Source organism: Xylocopa sonorina, chromosome 16 (genome assembly GCF_050948175.1).
Source record: "Xylocopa sonorina isolate GNS202 chromosome 16, iyXylSono1_principal, whole genome shotgun sequence".
Classification (NCBI taxonomy): Eukaryota; Metazoa; Arthropoda; class Insecta; order Hymenoptera; family Apidae; genus Xylocopa; species Xylocopa sonorina.
In genome coordinates this window covers 1,030,863-1,032,379 of record NC_135208.1, presented here as the reverse complement: position 1 = coordinate 1,032,379, position 1,517 = coordinate 1,030,863, and the positions used below count along the sequence as shown (strand labels likewise).

The window sequence follows — 1,517 nt, the reverse complement described above, 5'->3', positions numbered from 1 at the left end:
ATTTCTCGTCGTAAGTACTGTATCTAGTCTCAAGGAAGTGAACATTTTTTTGAGAAGAAAGTATAATAGTTAGTAGTTCCCACATTCCGATAGCGCTTTGTTGCTGCAACACCGCACCCATCGCTGAATCAGATGCGTCTATAATTAACGTAAGCGGTGCGTTATCTTTTGGATGTACCAGCAATGCTGTGTCCGCCAATGAATTTTTACAAGTTTCGAATGCCATTTCAGTATCAGGTGTTCAAGGAATTATGCGCTTGACACGCTTTCTCGCACCTTTTAAAAACTTATAGAGCGATGAAAAACTTAATATACTTTTTTATTATCTATCTGGTAACCCAGGTAATGTACAGATAACATGACGAAATTACATTTAGAAAGTTTTATCGATATGCTAAATTTTTTAACCGTGAGGAAACTTGTCTAAGATATTGCTTATGTTCAAATTCATTGGCGGAGGCAATTAAAACATCATTCACATAAAAAAATGTAAAATCTAACCCCTGGAGTACGGTGTCCATAAAACGCTGAAAAGTTTGCGCGGCATTTTTAAGCTAAAAGTCATAACATTATGTTCAAAAAGACCAAATGGAGTAATAATAACAGTTTCGCTCGATCTTCTGGTGCCATCGGAATTTGGTAGTAAGCTTTTCCAAGATCTTAGGTTATCAAAATGTTCGTCTCGTCTAATCTGTTTGTAAAATCTTGAATATGAGGTATAGAATATCTGTCGGGAACGGTCAAACTATTTAATCGCCTATAATAACCAAATAATCTCCAATCACCATTTTTTTTCGCACCATATGCAGAGGACTTGCCCAAGAACTACTTGATGGTTGACAAATACCTTTATTTAAAATGTAATTGATTTCAGTTTGTGCTGCTTTAAGTTTTTCTGGGGGGTAACCTTCGTGCAAAAGATGTCTCTTTGGTGATTATATATTGTTGATCGTAGCGCTTAAGGAAGTCAGCACCTAAAATTGGTTGCTTAACATTAGCAATTAAGAATTGCCCAAAAATTAAAGCTGTAATCCGAGATTTAAAGTTACCTTTGTCGTGCCATAACTACTTATTGGAGTTCCATTAGCCGCACAAATTTTAAAATCAGTGGTAGCGAATACTCTTGTTGCCAATCTAGACGGCAAGAAAGATATGTCCGCTCCAGTATCGATTAAGTACGTTATGCCACTAATTTTGTCTAGCATTAAGAGGTGGCAGTTTTCTATGCAACCATCCGAAGTCTTCTTAATTTGGGGAGACGCTGTTAGTTTTTCTGCTGAGCTGAGGGTCTCTTCGGTGAGGATTTAGCCCAAGAACATGGTTGATTGCAATGTTGTGCTTTTTCGCCTTTAGAATGTCACCAGGAGGGTGTTGGTGATCGAGAACGTGACCGCAGCCGCCAAGTTAACCATGATTGCCGCTCATTCTGCCGAATACATGTAGTCAAGGACTCCATCAGGGTTGTGGAACGATCAATCCGATCTTCCAACAAGGACATTCGGCTTCGTTCTGGGGAA

General features: G+C 38.6%; 1 protein-coding gene across 1 annotated transcript; it reads right to left on the bottom strand.

Moving 5' to 3' along the window:
• Positions 1–233: 233 nt before the first annotated feature.
• LOC143431092 (uncharacterized) lies at positions 234–1,205 on the bottom strand. The gene is made up of 6 exons (XM_076907606.1): positions 1,070–1,205; positions 975–1,025; positions 768–907; positions 513–691; positions 339–394; positions 234–286 (listed from the first exon to the last, which is right to left on the bottom strand). The coding sequence occupies exons 1-6, from the start codon at positions 1,203–1,205 to the stop codon at positions 234–236; spliced, it is 615 nt and encodes a 204-aa protein (XP_076763721.1).
• Positions 1,206–1,517: the final 312 nt, after the last annotated feature.